We start from the raw sequence: 18,607 nt of genomic DNA, 5'->3' as shown, positions 1-18,607 counted from the left end.
CCTGCAGACTTCTGTCCCTCCAATACAGAGCAGTATCAAGCAGATTACTAGCCAGCAAACTTACTATCATCTGTCCCTGAAATCACTAACAGCTCTCCCCCTACACTATCTCTTCCAAGCACACACAGGCAGATTTTTCAGATACATTTTTGCCCTTGTTCCCCCTCTGGCATGCCACTGTCCAGGTCGTTGCACCCTTTAAACAACTTTAAAATCATTTTTCTGGCCAGAAATGTCTTTTTTAGATGTTAAAGTTCGCCTTCCCATTGAAGTCTATGGGGTTCGCGAACCGTTCGCGAACCGCTCGCATTTTTGCGCAAGTTCGCGAATATGTTCGCGAACTTTTTTTCCGACGTTCGCTACATCCCTAGCTGTTAGAAGGAAAAACATTACTTATAACTTATGTCCGTTATTTTTTAATCAAAATAAATGTGTTTATTGAACTTTAAACAGATGATAATAGATGGACACATTGCACCTGAACTGTTCTATGTTTAAGATAAAGATTAACAAAACAGAATTAAAGCTTAAACGTTTTGTAAATGTAAAAAAATGAAGGGAACATATCGGCAAACTGTGAGCATGGAATGGCAGGTGTTTCTAACTGATAACAATTTTCCTGAGTTATGAAGAGATTATAAGGATTACGGGATGATTTAAGGTCAAACATAAAATAGTATCAGGACTTTTAGAGACCTCTAGAGCCAATATTTTTTTTTATGTTTAAAAAGCAACGTTGTTTTCCTTTTAATCTATTACTGTGCAGATTAAAAATGCCAAATGGCAAAGGCTGTTTTCTTTAAAGGGGAACTAAAGCCCTAACAAAATATGACCAAAATACTGTATTTGTTATAATTTGCCTAGAACTGCAGCATCCCAAGAGAAAAAAAAGGATTTGTGTTATCATTTGTGTCGGTGGCACTGCACATGCTCAGTGTGCTCAGGGTGCTGTTGAAAACCTGAGGGGTCATCAAAAGCATCAAAATGTTAGTAAAAAATTCAGTTCTGTCTGACATAGAATCTGATGTTATAAGTAGTGATGGGCAAATTTCTTCGACAGGCACGAATTTGTGGCAAATTCCCACCGGTGAATAAGTTTGTGAAGCCACTGCGAAAATTCCCGGCGTCAAAAAAAAATGAACGCCAGCATCCGTTTCGTGAATTTTTCGCCGTTTCGCTGGAAAAAAGTAAAACGCCCCAAATTTGCCCATCACTAGTTATAAGTTTGACTATTAATCAATTCTGATGCCAAATATACTGGTTTCTGTGCAGCCAGTAGTGCTGAGAAAATCTGTCCCTTTTTGTTTCACCTAAAAAGTCAGAAACGGCAGGAAAATTTGCAAAACTGAAAAAAAGTGGTGACTTTTTCTGCAGTCTATGGGCAGTTTTTCATATTGACTTTTTATTATTTTTTCATATAAAATGCATGGGGGGGGTCTATGGAATTGTATTTTTTTTCATGGCAAAAATGTACATGAAAATAAAAGAAAACCCAGGAGCTTATAGAAAACATTCATTTCATTATGCCATTAAAAACTACTTTAGATGATGAATTTCACTATTGACTTTGAAATCAATGAATAATCAAGCCGTCTAACACAGCCATTAAATGTTACTCCATGCAAATCAATACAGCTACTAATAAGAAATGCACAGGTTTAAAGAATTCCCCTGTAAATAAAAATTAAAGCCCACTCATGGTTGGGCATTTTTACTCCATATCGCTTGTCAATATCTTAAAATGATTTTATTGTCTTAGGAGTGGATAGTAACTTATTGTCCACTAATACACCCACTGATTCACAAAACAATGTGCTGATTCAACCAGGGCCGGACTGGGAGAAAAAAGCAGCCCTGGCAAAAAAAATCAAAGCAGCCCACTTCAGGTATTGGATTGGTTATCTGGAAACCCATTTTTCAGAAAGCTCCAAATTAGGAAAGGCCGTCTCCCATAGACTCCATTATATGCAAACAATCCAAATGTTTAAAAGATTTAATTTTCTCTGTAATAATAAAACAGTAGTTTGAGCCAAACTAAGATATAATTAGTCTTTATTGGGAGCAAGTTTTTTTAATCCATTCCTTGGACACAATTATACAGGGGAATATTAGATAAAAACCTGTGAACAGATGCCCGAAGCCTGCCATGTCCTGCATAGAAAACTGCACATAGATAGTTAGAATCTCAGCTGCCATAAAGCAGGGCAAGACTGCTGTGAATAATTAAACTGTGCAGTGATATTATCAGTATTATGACATAACAGAGTTGACGCGTTTCATGGCGTCTTGCCACTTCCTCAGAAGCACAGGCATAAGCATAGACCTAAGCATCTGAGGAAGTGGCGAAACGCCACGAAACGCGTCAAGTGTGGGGGAGAAGTCATATCCACATAATGTACTGATGATTTTAAAGGATATCTAATAAAGAATGTTTTAATTCCTCCTAACCACTGTGTGCTCCATATCGCTATTGCTACACATATATCTGTAGGACACGAGACTGCTTGTAATTTGTTACTACACAGGCGCAAATGAAGAATTCTTTCCCAAAAATAAACTAAAAACACTTTTTTCTAACATATAAGGCAACATTTATAAGATTAATAGACAGCTAACTCACACACAGTGCAGATTTCAAAATGTACATGACCTAGAACTTTAGATGAACAGTATTATACATAGATATATATATATATATATATATTTTTTTTTTTTTTTATTCATGTCAGTATCACTTTAAGTAGCAGGTAATAGTTGTTCTTACCTGCCCTTTCTCTGTACAGTTGGAGGGGGGGGGCAAGGGGGGAAATGCAGAACAGCAGCAGAAAATTCCATCCTTCCCTTCATCCCTTCATTGGAGCGTTTGAAAAGCACTGCAAAGTTTTCCCCGTGCAGCTCTTCAGTTTCCGGCTCACTTCTGCTGCGCGCCCTCTACTGGTAGGAAATGTTAGTGCGGGTCCTGCAAAATGACATTTCTCTCTTCATCCAAGCGCAAGGGCCCTGCGCACAAGAGATCGCACAGTCGCACACTGTCAATGCGGCCCATTCACACGGCATGGGCAGCGGCCCAACGGGCATTTGCCCGTATTCACAAATGGCCAGTCCGGGCCTGGATTCAACGATCAAAAGCAATTGGTGTCAATGGATAACAAACTGTGTTGGCTAGTTGTGACCAGGTATGTATCTATAAATTATAATCACTTTATATGAATTATTAAATAAATATGAATATTGTACAAAAATCGTTTTGCACGATAAAATCAGTGCACCTTACGTCATTGCTTGAAAATATATCTACAGCTACATTCATGAATTCACATTGGAGAGGGACAGACATTTGAACCTGTCCGTTTTTAATAAGAACAGATTGGAAAGCATCGGTTGGAAGGATTTAATATGTGAACCTGGAAAAATCCTCTTATTCCACAGCTTGAAGTAAATGTTTCTAGACTAGACAACATTCGGTTTATGCAGGAATCGCCTTTGTGGAGTGCACGGATACAATAGATGCAATCAGACTTGCGCTCTAGATTTATGTTGTTTCTTCAGAGTTGCTCTGTCTTTCCGCTGCAGGGGTGTACAAGGGATATCTTTTGATCTAATAAATAATTCATTCGCAATATGAATTATTTGTGATGCAAGAGAGAAACTACTTCTGATTAATGAAGGGAACATGTGAAGAACATAACAGATGCAAAAGAAGACAAGGACGGTACAGGCATTGACAATCTATAAGTGCTACTTTTACAAGTCCGTTGTGAATTATTTTCACACTAGTTTTGTAATTAAGTAGACAGTCATCAAAGGCTTATTTTAATGGGATGCTTCCAAACTAAGCTCTGGTGTGACTGTGGCTGTTTTATATACATTATAAATGATTAAAACATGGAATACATAAAATCTTAATACTTTTGGCTTAGCAGAAATGAATTTATCCATATACACAATGCCAGGGAATAAAAAGGACTGTGGCGATTGCTGGGAATTGGTCTAAAAAAAAAGTTTTTTTCTTGGACAATGAGATGGCTGATTGCTTTCAGCGCGGAGATATGTGGCAGGAATTCATAAAACGCAATGCGAAGGTAAATATAGGATGTATAATGCAAGTCTATTGACAGCTACACAGGATGATGTTTTTTATTGACACATCCTGAAGTCTGTCTCTTTGACAAAACCAATGTAGAAACTAATTTTTTTCTCGATTGACAATCATTTCAGCATGCTCCTGTAATACATTTTTGAATTTCAACTCCTACACTATTTCTGAAAGGCTATTTTGGCTTTATAAGTTTCAGATCTTCACCCGGTTTCACTTATAACTATGAGTTTTAAATAGTTTCCCCCCCTGTCAGTTTTCTGGCATTTGTAAAAAAGAACACATAAGTGCAGTGAGGTCAGGGAGAGAGAAGAAACGCAGTAGCAAGTTCAGTCTTCACACTACTCATTGGTGCTTGTATAGTGGTGTTAAAGGTGAACTAAAGTTTAAATAAAGTAGTAGGCTAGAAATGTTGTACATTATGTTTTGTGCTTCTGTACCAGCCCAAGGCAACCACAGCCCTTTAGCAGTGACGATCTGTGTCTCCAAAGATGCCCCAGTAGCTCCCCATCTTCTTTTCTGCTGATACATTGCACAATTTCTCCATTAAGCCTCATTGTGCTTGTCCTGTCTGTTTTGCTGAATCCTGGGCAAGTGTGCCTATACCCACAGTGGGTTGCATCAATAGGCAAAGCTTATGCTGAAGAATAACTCCAGATGGGACACAATTGCATTCTTCAAGGTGCCAACCCTTGAAGTCAAAGACCACAAACTGAAATAGTGTACTATTATATACTGGAGCTGCTGCAGGGCCTTACATTTGTCCAATAAATTATGTGTAATACATTGTGTTGATGCAAATATGCATGGTAAGTTATAGCTACTGCATGATTCCATATTTAGTTTATAAAAATCCACATTAACGTATTCACAAAGGTACAGTATGTGAATATGCGGAAAAACATTAAGCATTAAACAACATTTAATGAAGCTAATACTACTAGACTGGTTATTGAATTCTGATGCAGAATGCTCTGGTTTTTAGTCTGCCATGAAAAGTGAATCTGAATTAGTTACTAATTAGCCTTGTATCATGATGCATATGTCATATATATATTTTGTATACTGTGGGTCAGTTCCTAAGCTCAGATAAGGAACAGCAGCCTGTTGTGAAATTTAGAATATTATCCGTATAGTGTGTGAAATGTAGATTCCGCAATTTACCACAGCCAGGTAAAAGGATGCAATCAAGGTTCCCAGAGATGAAACGTTTTATTGAGATTATCCAGCCCTGAGATAGCAACTGATACAGAGGTCTTTCAAAATGTGCCCACAGGTTATATGTATAGGGTATAGTCTACAAAAGAATTTTCCCCTATGCCATTCCTTCTACTACCTTCTTTCTACTACCTCCCTTTTCTTCTACTCTTTTTCCTCTTCTCCTTCTCTTCTAAAACCAGCTCCATTTTTTATACTGTTTCTATCCCATTGGCCACAATGGGAAATGGTTCTGATTGGTTGACAACAAGTTAAACAGGTGCAGTATCTCAATCCTATTGTTTTAGTTATACCAGCTAATTTCTTTAGATGTTCTTTTAACTAATCACAACTGTACAAACAGTTCCTCTATGAAATGTAAAAGACCCTCTCCAGATGGTTTCTTGGGGTATGTTGTTGCTAGACCACCCAATTGTTAGCATATCAGTTAGGAATCAAAGCATCCTGGTGCTAACCTAACTTATTTTGCAATAGATTAGACTACAGGATGGGTAATCCTTTGAAGCAGGCAGAAACTAGAGTTTGGTTTATAAAAACTAAGGATATCTACTACCTAACTAAGGATTATTACAGTCCTTTGAAGTAGGCAGTAGTGATGGGCGAATCTGTGCAGTTTCGGTTCAAAAAAATTCACGAAAAACATTGAAGTCAATGGGTGTCAAAATAATTTTGACGTGAGCGTCAATTTATATATGCGCGACTATTTGGTCCAAATGTATTAAAGTCAATGGGCGTCCGAAGAATTTTGCCGTGCATCAATTGTTATGTGTGCGACAATTTTGAGACATGTACATTTTTTTGACGTGGCAAATTGTCGCCACAGTTTCGCGGATTAATCCGCTTGCGGTGAATTGCAGAAATTTGTAGCAAATTAGTATCTGCCCAATTTATTCACCCATCACTAGTAGACAGGAACTTAGAAATGTATAAATGTATGTCTACAGCTGTCGTTGATAAATACTAAAGTTATCAATGGTAGGCACCAAATATTTGGAAAGATACTGTATATTATATTCATATATATACATAGGTCTTACACATATTACTACACAGCCCAGATCATGTTCTGTAAAATCAGCAGAGAAAAAGATTGAGAGGTACTGGGGGCATCTTCCCTGCTAAATGATTGGTCACCTAGAGCAAAGAAGCCCACAACATAATTTGTAGCATCTCTAGCCATCTTCTTTTTTACACTTTGTTTTTTTTTATTTAATCTGTCACTCTTCGTTATACCCTGATATATTGTCAATGTTTCATTATCAGTTTTCTCTTTTCCACCATCTCGTTGCATGAGAAACCACTGCTTCTAATTACTCCACGTTCCATACACCAACAGTTTATTTAGGTCCTCTGCTTACTATCCATCTTCTTCTCTTGTGCCGTACAAATGTTTTCTTTTGGCTTTGTTACAAAACTGCACCATTATTCATAACTACAAAATTATTCACCAGCTATTTGATGAATTATTTATTAATAGTTGGGATCAATTGGGTCGTCATTTTTACAGTTGTGTGCAAGTGCTTCCCCTTGCCTCCGAATTATGCAGCTTTATTTCTTTGGACATTAGGTCAAGATGAATACTCTCCATGATGGCATTGCGCTTAATCACTGTTTTGCTAATTGCAACATAAATGATTTATTCTTATTCTCCAGCCAACCAGAGTTAAAGGATCATAAACTTGGTCAATTCAAAAACATTTGCAATTTCTGAAACTGGATGCAAGCCTTATAGGCATTTAAAACAACTTTATTTAACTTCCACATACTATTACCGGTATTTACTTTTATATTTCTAAGCATTAAGTCTAGGCTTAAAAATAGTTGTATGGTTATAAAGTTGATAATACCACTTTATATGATATATTACTTTTGAAAATACTGTTGCCTTATCTGGTACATTACTTTAGGAGAAGATCATAGGATAAGACACAGTGTCTACCTGCTGGCGATCAGGCAAACATGGGAACCCTCCACTGTATAAGTGGGGGCAACTGGGAACCCTCCACTGTATAAGTGGGACCAACTGGGATCTCTCCACTGTTTAAGTGAGAGCAACTGGGTACCCTCCACTGTATAAGTGGGACCACTTGGGTACCCTCCACTGTATAAGTGTGAGCAACTGGGAACCCTCCACTGTATAAGTGGAAGTAACTAAGAAACCTAGTGGTTTCTTAAAGATACACCTCAGTGAATCCTGCTTGGAAATAAAATGCTTGCACAAAGATACAGTATAGCAACAGTAATAATCTTTATATATGTGGGGACTTGTGGGGACCTCTCTGACTAACTGTCTGACTTATAGCAAAACACAGGCTTGTTGGCTAACTAAAAAGTATTGTAATGTAACAGTGCCACAGTTTAACTTTGTTTGAGCACAGAACAGTTCTTAATACCCCTGCCAGAGTTTGTTTTCCCTTAAAGTACTTCTTCTTGAAAAAAGCTATGATGGTTTACCCTCAGCTATACTTACAAAGGTTGGCTCGCTGAAGTTCACAGGGAGCTTTGCAGTGTTGATGCTGTCCACTAGGGTTGCTATTTTCACCTGGACAGCCTGGTTTTTGGGTGGGCTGTCTGGGTAAAAACTGGCTGTCCAGATTTTCAAAATAGGATATCCGGACAGGTCTTTAACCTGTCCACACACACAGAGCACCTGCCCCGCCTCCTGATGTCATCCACCCACCCCCAATGTCACAAGACCCACCCCTATCGTACCAGGAGAACTATCCTTGCTCATCGGCACACTTCCAATGACTGGCTGCAGCCTCCGGTGGCCCTCCCTTCAGTTTGGGTGCCCAGACCAGGTTATTCCTTCTTTTCAGATGGACTCCTAGCATGCTCCATATACTTGTCCCCATTTACAGCCAATTATATCCCTTCCTGTGATCAAACCAGAAGATGGTGGCCCAGAAAGACTGCTAGAAGGCATCGGGGAATGGGGATACCCCTACAATACCATTTTAAAGGAACAATAACACCAAAAAATTAAATGTCCTAGACTAATGAAAATATAATGTACTGTTGTGCTGGACTGGTAAAACTGGTGTATTTGCTTCAGAAAAACAACTATAGTTTGCCGCTGTGTAGCCATGGGGGCAGCCATTCAAAGCTGAAAGGAGAAAAGGCACAGGATACACAGCAGATAAAAGCTAAGGTCTTTAGTGTAAAATGGGAGTCTTTAGAACTTATCTGTTATCTACTGTGTGTCCTGTTTATTGAACGGCTGCCCCATGGCTACTCAGCAGCTTGTTTATATAAACAATAGTTGGCTTTTCTGAAGCAAACACACCAGTTTTGCCAGTGCAAGTACATTGTAATGTCAACACTAATTTTTTGGTAATATTGTGCTTTTAACCACGCTTAGAAAGAATATACAAATGACTCAATGGTCCATGGAACTAGCTTGTTGGGCTAAGTCAGTTATCAGTAAGTTAATTAGACCATTCAAGGCAAATGTGTGTTTGGGCTCTATATTTTGATAACATCAATAATAGTAGTGTTTAATACAAAGCAATCAGTCAAATGTTGTTCTTTTATGTCAAACTGATTTTGAACAGTTCAGCCAACTCTTGTTACTCTGTGCTAGTCTAACATTTCACCCACTTGTGATTACAACCAAAGCTACTTTATTTTTAAATGCATTTTTGGTCAAAAAGTAATATTTGATAACATGGTCCAGCTGTTTACGTACTGTATAGCAAGCCCTCCAGCCTATGTGCATCGGCCACTTTCCATTATACTTTCATTAGCACTTGTGGGCAAAATATGTGGTAGAAACTTTTCTATCCTAGTAAATCTTTAAATCTATTAAAATATTAAAGGCCATTTCTTTGTTTGTTTTGTGTTTTTTTTAACCCAGGAAAGCGATGAGACTGAAGTCGATAAAAATAAATGCTGTACCCTTTGCAACATGTTCTTCACATCTGCTATAGTTGCTGAATCTCATTATCAAGGAAAGACTCACGCAAAAAGAGTGAAACTTGTGCTTGGGGAGTCACCAAATACACCAGCTCCAGCAGGTGAGAAAGCAATGTGTGAGGCAAACAGCGAATAACCTTACACAGTCTGGGACTGCTTGCTGTTCAACGCATGTTTTTCATGGATAACATCACGCAGAAGCAAAACTATACATAAAACAAAATAACAGCAACAGCATAACAAATAGAAGGTATTAACATATGCCACACTGATATATTCTCTGCCTGTCTTTAGTTTATTTCTAGAAAAATAGAATACCTTATGGGGCAGATTTCTCAATGGTCAAGGTGAATTTTCGAATTCAAAAAATTAAAATTTCAAGCTATTTTGACCATTTGTCATCTAAAACCTTCCGAATTGCTGTTTTAGCCTATGGGGGACCTCCTAGAACCTATTTGCAGTCAATTAGTGGACTTTGAAAAGTTTTTTGGGGAAAAACTTAGATTCGAATTCGATCGAATGCACTATTACTTTGATTCCTACGATTCGAATTTGGCCGAATACGGACTTATTCGTGCAAAAAAAACTTTTCGGTTGGTGTTTTGGAATTAAAATTTCGATGTTTTTCAAATTCGAAATTCGACCCTTGATAAATATGCCCCTATGTGTAACCACTTCCCACAAATAAGGTATTTTGGTTTGGTTATATTTAACAAACTAGGGTTAGGGAAGAAGATAATGACCATTTACTGTACAGTATATTGTTTGACTTAAAGGTAAAACCTGTCAACAGCTTAAAAGAAAACATGTTATTGGCTAACACAGGTTATTGCACCTGGGCAAACTTGGTGTCTTTTATCACATATGGGGGTTAGGCTATGAAAACATACTTTGTGCACTGTGTTTGTAAATGAGCCTTACATTATCCAGTTGTAAGGGTCATTAGATCTTCAAGCTATTCATTATTTCATAGGATATGTTTGGATATGTTTGAGGTGGGATATACGTATCAGAAAGGGGTGATATTGAATGGACACAAAGCTCTCTGTGCAACACGGACCTTAGTGGTCTTGTCCTTGTGCTGGGGGAAATAATAAATTAGGCTTAACGTATATGACTATAAAAAAAAATAAAGGTCTGATTTTTTAGGGTTACTGCCTGGAATTATATGGTGTTTTTGGCATGGTTGCCAAAGGTTTTGGGCATAAAGAGTGAGATGGTGCGAGTAATACAATGGAAATACAATTTTGCATGTTAGGGTTGGGTGGGAGTTAAGCAGTGTCGGACTAGGCCGACCGGAAACGGGGGAAATACCCGGTGGGCCCCGGCCCAGACCTGCTCCCCCCACACCAGGTGTGCCATTAAGAAATGAACGTATGCGCCATTTTTACACATGCGCGAGCTGCGCATTCAGGAGCAGTGTGACTTGTCCGCGCGTCTGCGAACAGTGCATGGCAGGTCAGGGAGTTGGAGCTCGGGAGGGGGCCCCCGGTGACTGCCAGGACGGCCTTTCATTTGCAGCTCCGGTGGGCCCCCAAGGCTCCAGTCCGACCCTGGAGTTAAGGATTTGAGAGATAGGGTCTGGTGTGGATTGAATTCTTCCTGACCTGCACAACACTACATAAGATAAATATTATGGAGCTGGATAATATTCCCTCATTGCAGATGGAATTGCAGCTTGTGGAGTAAGGAGGAGATGGAGTGACTTAGATATAAATATGGTGCAAGTTATTATTCGAAGGTGACTAAGCCCAAATATTGATAAGGTATTTATTCAAAAATGATTGCTAATAATAGCGTGCATCCTGGCCCAGATGTGTGGAAAGGCCACCAAGGCCTAAGGTGGCAGGATTTTAGGGGACAGCATTAAGCCCAACCACACCCTCTTTGGTTCAGAAGCTCTTGGGCTGATCATGAGATACAATTGTTTTTTTAAATTTCCCACGCACCAGACCCCAGTGCTCCCAACTTGTGAAAACTTGTGCATGTGCACGAATGAAGGGGAGGGGACAGGGGTGATGAGCAGCAGCGGGCCTAGGGGTGCCCGCTATGTAAATCCGGCCCTGCGTGCATCATCAGACAACTAACCTTTACAAGCACATACTATAAATATGTGATGTCAGACGAGTAGGCTTTTCACAGCACAAATGTGTCTCATTATGATTCTGTGTATTTAGCTGATGACTAGACGGCTTTATTGGAGGGGTGTCAGGTTTTGTCTAACATGAAATGGCACCCTATTAATAAACTGAGTTTATCTTTAATTTACTGTATGAGGGCTATGAAACAGGAGCTTATACAGCTAAGTGCTTCTGCTATAAAGTGGGACAATTGCAGGTGCAGCATTAAAATAGCAGTGACGGCAGTATTATTTTGTAGCCAGTGCAGTATGGTAATTTGTCGTTATTAGGGATGCACCGAATCCACTATTTGGGATTCGGCCGAATACCGAACCGAATCCGAATCCTAATTTGCATATGGAAATTAAGGGCAGGAAAGGAAAAAGTGGAAAAAATTATTCTTTTGTGAACAAAAGTCATGCAATTTCCCTACCTGCCCCTAATTTACATATGCAAATTAGGATTTGGATTCAGTTCGGCCAGACACAAGGATTCGGCTGAATCCGAATCCTGCTGAAAAAGGCCGAATCCCGAACCGAATCCTGGATTCGGTGCATCCCTAGTTGTTATTATCAGTGTAGACTTGATAACAAGACTTCTCACAAGTCACTTGGGCTAAGGTAGGCAATATCTTGGGCTAAAAATGTATGGGCAGTAACACTCCCTGCTCCTCTGGTAGTTATCCCACTATCTTTGGTCTACTTTCTGGAGTAGCCTTTGATTATTAATATTATTCATAAATATTGATAAATTTGTGGATTTAAAAAAAACTGCTTCCTTTGCAAAATCCCATCACTTTGGTTGGACTTTGCAAAAGGTAAACATCCCCCTTAAGTTTTGCCAGTAAAGAGTTCAGCTTCATCCCACTTGTCCCACCATTGCTTATATTAATTCATGCCATTTACTCCTGCAGTTTTATATAACAGCTATTTCATGCCACTGCATTGGAGTGCTCTGTGCCAATGTCTTCTATACACAATCAGAGCCAGCCATTCCCTAAGCACAGTCTTTTCTAATAAACAACGGCTGTCATGGAGGCATGAAATCCAACATTAAAAGGGCCATTGAGTCTGTGCTCCTTCTACCACTGCTGCTTGAAGGCGATAACTCAAACTGCCAGCTGTTTAACCCTCTCTCCTCTTCTCACCTCATGTTTATTGAATTCTACATTTCATTTATCAGTCTCTTTCGAGTCTATTACTCTCTTATGCTCTTTGCTACTTTTCTCTTTAGCTGACATTTAAATACGCCGCATTATAGTATAAAAAAAAAAAAGGTTGTGAAGAGGTGTCAGCTGCTGCCAGCTAGACAGGCAGTGAAATGGGTATAATCAGGGTCAGGCTTATGACGATTCAAACAAATTAGAGGGGATCTATAGTCATTAAAAACAATTGCTGCTATAGAACTAAACAAGACAGCTTTGTAATATACTCTTTATTTTTTTTTATATTTTGTTTCACAATTAGAAATGTCCTGTGCTCACCCACAGGTTAAAGGTTTGCCAATGGAGAGTGCTCATTGCTGTCACTACTGAAAGCTCTAATGTCAGCTCCCTCAAAAGTGACAGAATTGCATACAAGCTGGTCTTTGATTGGCATTATACTCAGCAGACAGGAAAGCTACGGCCCTCTATCAAGTGGATAAAGTGATTTCTTATTTAAGCTACAGGTGAGAGAATGAGTAGTTTTCATTAAAAAAACATGTATGGGACCTGTTATCCAGAATGCTTGGCACCTGAGGTTTTCTGGATAACAGATCTTTTCATAATTTGGATCTTCATACCTTAAGGGACACTGTCATGGAAAAACATGGTTTTTTTTTCAAAATGAATCAGTTAATAGTGTTGCTCCAGAAGACTTCTGTGCAGAAATCTAAAAGAACAAATTTATATTTAATTAATTAATTTTGAAATCTGACATAGGGCTAAACATATTGTCTGTTTCCCAGGTGCCCCCAGTCATGTGACTTGTGCTTTGAAAATTTCAGTCACTCTTTACTTCTGCACTACAAGTTGGAGTGATATCACCTACTCCCCCCCCCAGCAGCCCATCAGCAGAACACTGGAAAGATAAACAGATAGCTCCCTGGTAGACAGCACTCAATAGTAAAAATCCATGTCCACTGAGACTCCTTCAGTTACATTGAGTAGGAGAAACAACAGCCTGTCAGAAAGCAGCTCCTTCCTGAAGTGCTGACTCTTTTTGAAAGCACATGACCAGACAAAATGACCTGAGATGGCTGCCTACACACCAATATTACAACTACAAAAAATACACTTGTTGGGTCAGGAATAGAATTTTACATGGTTATTTGCAGTGTAAACAGTGTAATATAGAAATAAAAACTGCACCATAAAAATGACGACAGAATCCCTTTAAGTCTACTAGAAAATCATGTAAACATTAAATATACCCAATAGGCTGGTTTTGCTTCCAATAAAAATTAATTATATCTTAATTTGAGATATATATATATTAGTTTTAATCCATTAGTGATTCATTATATTTTAGTTTTATATATGTATATCTTAGTTTTAATTCAATAAGGATTAATTATATCTTAGTTTGGATCTAGTAAAAGATACTGTTTTGTTATAACAGATAAAAAGGAATCGTTTTAATGTATTATTTGGATAAAATGGAGTCTATGGGGCCTTTCTGTAATTTGTAGCTTTCTGGATAGCAGGTTTCTGGATAATAGAAACTTGGGACTAAAGGTTTTACATTGTATACATGTCACATGCACTTGTTACATCTCCTGTACTGAATATGAATTTAAGCAATTAGTAGACCCATATGGGCCCCAGGCACACTATAATATTCAACCACAATTTGTACCAAGGCACGGAACTGCGCTCAGAATCTAATAACATTTTTAGAACCCTATTTTCAGATATATATCAGTTGTAAGCATGTGGGATTCTCAACAAATAATTTTGGCCATTTAAAGGTAGTTTATTCAGGGTCAGACTGGGGAGGGGGGCTGTCTCAGGAGCCCACCTCCCTAGCTTCAACACCTTTCTTATCTTTTTTATTGAATCACATTGGTATCAGTCTAAAATTGAACACACAAATCATAAAAGATAAATCTTGCTCTTTGGGCTTTACCTACATATTGGTTGAATGTATTGTCCCTTGTGAACTTATGGCATTATATAACAATACCATTTACTGGCTATTACTGGTACAAACAGACTAAATTAACTACGAAAATCCCACAGTTTTTGGAGCCATGACTCCATCCAGTGTCCTCAACCTCCTACGTAAATGCTCGGCATAATTTTAAATGTCTGATGAAATCTACTGGATATGAATAACCGGGGTAAGTATTTCTAAAATTGTGAGCTTGGAAATTTTTGGCAAAATTGCACTACTACTCTCTTCCTATAGACGCGACGATTCTTCTTGCCGAACGACCGATTTTAGGGAAGTCCGACCAATCCTTCGAAATTATCGTGTGGTTAGTGGTATTCGAACGATCGTACATCTTACGCTTTTTTTTTTTACATCTGTCAGGAAATTGATCGGGTAGGTCAAAAAATCTTTGTCGGTCCCAGTGCAATCTATCTATGTTTGCAGGGCCAAGCAGGCAGCTACCCTTTGTTTTCCCGGCAAATTGGTCTTTTTAGTTGATGGTTAATTCGTACGATCGTTCCGAGAAAATCGTGGTCTCACGATGAGGATCTGATCTTTTAAAAATCTCAACATCTATGGCCAGTAGGAGGCAGTTCCTGGTGTTGTATGTGACATTAGCCGTACCATATACTACACCAAGGTGTAACTCTTCAGTAGACACCAGCATTCTATTTGAAGTCATTAATGGGATCCTGTTGTCTGAATAAACTTACTTTTCCAAAAAACGTAAATTGCCAGTTTATTTAATCCTAATACGTTTTACTGGGCAGTTATGGTTTATACTTAATTTAAAACATTTTTAAACATTTTTTAAAACGTTCCAGGATGGAAAATAATTGTCAACAGTAATGATTCAGAAAGGCTCTCAGTGCTGCTCGCTCCATAGCACAGAATGGTGTTCAGTTGCTCAGGGCAGACAAAGACATTCTGATGACCTGACGCACGTATTAGGTTTGATAAATGTATCAATTCTTAATATATGCTCTGAACAAAAAGTTTTGATAAATGGGGACAATGTTGAACTTTTGGGGATCCTGTCAGTACACCCCAGTTGAAAATTCAGCCCCTATATACTATACTGTATAGCAGTGTGGTTCTAAATAAAATGTTTTACTTTTCTTCTGAATACAGTAAGTTATTTCCAAGCTTGGGCAGAAGAGTCCATTTCCTGGTACTTGTGACTATTTATATCTCCTTTCTTATCTATTTCTGGCAAGAAATAGAAATCCTATCTTGATTTATGGCATGCTATACTATCAGTATCAGAACTACTGTCCCACAACACAAAGCAGGATCAATTACCCTTTATCTAAAAGGCTCATTAAGATTAAGTGCACTGCTGCTTGGGGATGCCTGTGACTGAACTAAAGTATAAGGCTAAGGGCACACTAGGCGATAGCGCCGCGATTTGACTCGCGGCGACTTTTCGCCACGACTTTTAATCCGCAATCGCTGTGGAAACTTTGGCGCTGGCGTCTATGGGGAATCGCGAGCGTAAAAACACACGCGGCGATCTTTTTTCTATTGTCGCTCGAAATCGCCTCGCTAGGCGATTTCGAGCGACAATAGAAAAAAGATCGCCGCGTGTGTTTTTACGCTGGCGATTTGACGCGATTCCCCATAGACGCCAGCGCCAAAGTTTCCACAGCGATTGCGGATTAAAAGTCGCGGCGAAAAGTCGCCGCGAGTCAAATCGCGGCGCTATCGCCTAGTGTGCCCTTAGCCTTAGAGTGAAAAAAGATAAAAAAGCATAGGGCTATGTTATACAAGGTATTCTCACCTCCAGGCATAAATATGACACTGGAGACAACGCCAATCAGTTGCCTTACACACAGATATCAGTGTACACAGTCAACTCGACAGTGCATGGGTAGATTTCAGCGTAAAAATGTGAATGTATGTATTTTTGGCAAAAACAACACAGGCAGGAAAATGCCTAGTTTGACATAGCCCTAAAGCCCATAAAGGAACCTCTAATGTAAATACAATATAACCAGGCCCGGATTTGCGGCAAGGCCGCATAGGCCCGGGCATAGGGCGGCAAAGAAATACGGGCCGCATGCCGCCCAGCCGCCGTTCAACTGCACCAACTGCGCCGGCGTTTTTTCGCCGGCGCGCTGGGAAGGCGGGCGCTAGGACCGCGCGGCCGCCTAGTCGGACCGCGCGGCCTAGGGGCGCCCAGAAGTAAAATCCGGCGCTGAATATAACTTGAACTTATGTAAACAATTATATTGGTCTAATAAAGGAGACAAAATAGGTGATGCAAGTATTTTTGTATGGTTATAGCTAAAAAGTATATTTATGCTTTGCTATCCCTTGAGCTGGGTGATGGGTGATTTGCAGGATGACCATTTTATTAGTCTTTGGACTGCTTGGGTAGATACTTTGCAATGTGATCTCACACATTGATCCTATTGTAAATGCCCAAACTGATTGTTAGGCTAGAACCCTACCGTAAGTCTGGGTAAGGTCAACTGGTAGGACAGCTTAGGACAGATCTATCAAGGGAGTAACTCCAGACCTGTGAGAGGAACATAAAACTAATACACATACTACCTGGTACAGGTGGGTTAAGTGATCCCTCTATAGTATAAAAAATCTGCATCCCCACTTCCCCTCAAGGAGGAACCTTGGGTGGGATAAGCCACTGGGATAACCACTGAAGAGCAATGTCGGTCACTGTCTTGGTAGTTATCCATAAAGGGGATATTTACCTTCAAAACTTTTTTCAGTTCAGTTCGTTTCAGATAGTTCACCAGAAATAAAGACTTTTTCCAATCATTTTCTATTTGTGACCGATTTTTTAATACTGAGGTTTCTAAATCACCCGTTATGCACATATGTAGATATATACTGCTTACCCTTGTCTGCTTTACAATGCCCACCTTGAGTAGTTAAGAAAATGCATTCCACTATAATGTAAATGTTGCAGAAATAATAAGCAAACTTCCATCAGGTTGTAGGCCACTTGATTTAGCTATAGTGCATAAGGAGGTCCATCTATTTCTGGTATGGGGCCTGTTCCCACTGGGTATGAAGAAGCAATTTGGATAATTGCAGGGAATATGTTTGCAGGGACAAATACTTGTGTTCTTTACCTGTATAGAAGAAGAAATAAATATAATTGTTTTTTATCCAAACAAGGAATGTCGGAGCACAAAAAAATAGCCAAGGTGCATTATTATGCAAATTACATTTAGAAACTTTATTAATAATTGGCTTGATATAATTGAAAAGTACATGGACAGAAGTACACAATGCTTTGGAACATGGAATAATGTATGAAGTACTCAGTGAAATGCTAGATGAATGCAAATGGGCAGTATTATCAGGAAATTAGGGAATGTTTTATGTTAATTTATAAACCTGCTTTACATTTTATAAAAGTTAACAATTTGCTGGGGGATAAAAACCTTTCAATTTTATAAATGAGATATTGTAACCTAGAGACAGCTGAGAGTTTAACTGAAATATGAGCAGTTTAGTATCACTGTGATGTCCGCAGTTTCACATCTGAGACAAGGGTCCCCAAACTTTTTCACCCGTGAGCAACATTCAGATGCAAAAAGAGTTGGAGAGCAACACAAGCATGAAAATGTTCCTGGGGGTTCCAAATAAGGGCTGTGATTGGCTATTGGTAGCCCCTATGTGGACTGGCAGCCTACAGGAGCTTCTGTTTGGCAGTACACTTGGTTTTTCTGTAACCAAAACTTGCCTCCAAGCCAGGAATTAAAAAATAAGCACCTGCTCGGAGCAACGTCCAAGGGGTTGGGGAGCAATATGTTGCTCATGAGCTACTGGTTGGGGATCACTGACTGAGATGACATTACTCTTCCCTGTCAGCCCCTTCTGCCTTGGCAGTCATGGGCCAGTACAAGCCAAATAACTAAATGGACCTTATATATTATTTGCACAAAGCTAAGTGCAACAAAATGTTTTTGTGCCTAGCATCTATACATCCATTGTATCTATCTGTGAATTCAATTTGGGACAAAGCAGAGTGTGCTAGAGTGCAAAGGAATCTTGTATCACATCTGCTGTTGACCAGGAATTAAGTGCATACTGCATTTGAGTATTCACTCTATTTGTTGGCTCATTGTGGTACTGTTAGAGGGCCAGGAAAA

The 18,607-nt window shown here is 39.2% G+C and overlaps 1 protein-coding gene across 4 annotated transcripts in view; it reads left to right on the top strand.

Moving 5' to 3' along the window:
• LOC108697472 (zinc finger matrin-type protein 4) overlaps window positions 1–18,607 on the top strand; it is a 277,352-nt gene that overhangs the window by 109,245 nt on the left and 149,500 nt on the right. For all 4 annotated transcript variants that reach the window (XM_018227533.2, XM_041571042.1, XM_041571041.1 and 1 more), the window contains exon 4: window positions 9,171–9,330. In XM_018227533.2, coding sequence (XP_018083022.1) covers window positions 9,171–9,330 — 160 coding nt within the window. The remainder of the gene's footprint in view (window positions 1–9,170; window positions 9,331–18,607) is intronic.

This window comes from Xenopus laevis, chromosome 7S (genome assembly GCF_017654675.1).
Source record: "Xenopus laevis strain J_2021 chromosome 7S, Xenopus_laevis_v10.1, whole genome shotgun sequence".
Lineage (NCBI taxonomy): Eukaryota > Metazoa > Chordata > Amphibia > Anura > Pipidae > Xenopus > Xenopus laevis.
Note: the sequence above shows the minus strand (reverse complement) of the source record. Positions and strands in the feature narration are given on the sequence as shown.